Genomic DNA, 1,662 nt, shown 5'->3' with positions numbered 1-1,662 from the left:
GAAGCAAAGCCCTTGTCCTGGTTCAAGGTCAAGGTTCCTGGTCCAAGGTTCCTTGATAGCTCACGTTTTGAGATGGCAAAAGACCTTCAAACTAAAGGAAAGCACCAGCAGAAGTAGGGAAGGAATTGGACAAAAGAATGTTTGATGTGGAGCCTGCAGGAAATAATCATAGAAACATCAAGGTTTGGAGGAGACCTCTAAGTTCATCAGCTCCAATCATTAACCTGTCACTGCTGGAACCCCTAAACCCTAAGCCATATCCTCCAGCATCAGATCCAGACACCTCTTAAACATCTCTTCGGGTCGTGACTCCACCACCTCCTTGGGCAATATTCCAGTGCCTGAACAACCCCACAGCAAAAACATTTCTCCTGTAAAAATCATATCAAGGTGCACAGGGCTGGTTTATTTCCTTAGGAGAATATGATGTCTTCTTCTGTCAACTACCTGATATGGTGGAGATGTCAGAGCAACCTGTCAGGATCTGGAGGGGCTCCAGGGAAGCTGCAGAGGGACTCTTGGTTAGGAGCTGCAGTGACAGGACAAGGAATAATGGGGAGAAACTGACAGAGGGAAAGTTAGATATTAGGCAAAGGTTTTTCCTGTGATGTTGGTGAGACACTGGCACAGGTTGCCCAGGAAGGCTGTGGCTGCCCCAACCCTGGCAGTGTTCAAAGCCAGGTTGGCTAAAGCCTTGAGCAACCTGTTCTGGTGGGAGGTGTCCCTGCCCAGGGCAGGGGATTGGGAACGGATGATCTCTAAGCTCCATTCCAACCCCTAAAATTCTATGATTCTATGCAATCTCCTCTTGCAGAATCCAGGTCACCTGTGTTGATAGTGCATGGATTTGCATTAGATGGTGGATATTGGGTGGACAACTTCCCTGACAACAGCTTGGGCTTCATCCTTGCCGATGCTGGGTATGATGTCTGGATCGGGAACAACCGTGGCAACAGTTGGTCCCGGAGACACCTCAACCTCTCTGTGCACCAAGAGAAGTTCTGGGATTTCAGGTGAGGCTACCAAGGATTGGGTTGGGGTGCTGGGCTCTCTGCTGACCACCCGATGTATGCGGGAGGTTGTGAGATAAGCATCTCCACCAGCTTCTCCCCTTGCTTCTCAGCTTCCACGAGATGGCCATGTATGATCTCCCTGCCATGGTGGGCTTCATCCTAATGCAAACCCATCAGGAGAAGCTGTTCTATGTTGGCCACGCTCAGGGCAGCTCTCTGGGTGAGTGAGGAGGAGGAGCAGGTGGTGGGTGGGAGTGAGGCACCAGGATACCATGGGAAAGAGGCAACAATGATCATCCCCCTGGGCTTGGCACTGGTGAGGTCATACCTTGAGTGTGATCTGAGACTAGGGACAACTGCAGGAGTGTCAGTAAGGCTCAGTGCTGGTCCTGCCCTTGGGACACAACAAGCCCATGGAGCTCCAGGCTGGGTGAGGAGTAGAGACAGAGGTGTTGGTCACAAAGGGACTTGGCAGTGCTGGTGGCAGCAGCTCCATGGGAGCCAACAGTGTGCACAGGTGGCCAAGAAGGCCAAGGGCATCTTGGCCTGGCTCAAGAGCAGTGTGGCTACAGGACTAGGGCAGTGACCATCCCCCTGGACTCGGCACTGGGGAGCTCACAGCTCAGTGCTGTGTTCAGCTTTGGGCCCC

The 1,662-nt window shown here is 52.3% G+C and overlaps 1 protein-coding gene across 1 annotated transcript in view; it reads left to right on the top strand.

Annotated features, from left to right (window-relative positions):
• The window catches only part of LOC103804328 (lipase member M-like), a 5,325-nt gene that overhangs the window by 846 nt on the left and 2,817 nt on the right, over positions 1–1,662 (top strand). The window contains exons 3-4 of the mRNA XM_009076937.1: positions 815–1,013; positions 1,124–1,233. Coding sequence (XP_009075185.1) covers positions 815–1,013; positions 1,124–1,233 — 309 coding nt within the window. The remainder of the gene's footprint in view (positions 1–814; positions 1,014–1,123; positions 1,234–1,662) is intronic.

The sequence above is a fragment of the Acanthisitta chloris genome, unplaced genomic scaffold (genome assembly GCF_000695815.1).
Source record: "Acanthisitta chloris isolate BGI_N310 unplaced genomic scaffold, ASM69581v1 scaffold4136, whole genome shotgun sequence".
Classification (NCBI taxonomy): domain Eukaryota; kingdom Metazoa; phylum Chordata; class Aves; order Passeriformes; family Acanthisittidae; genus Acanthisitta; species Acanthisitta chloris.
Note: the sequence above shows the minus strand (reverse complement) of the source record. Positions and strands in the feature narration are given on the sequence as shown.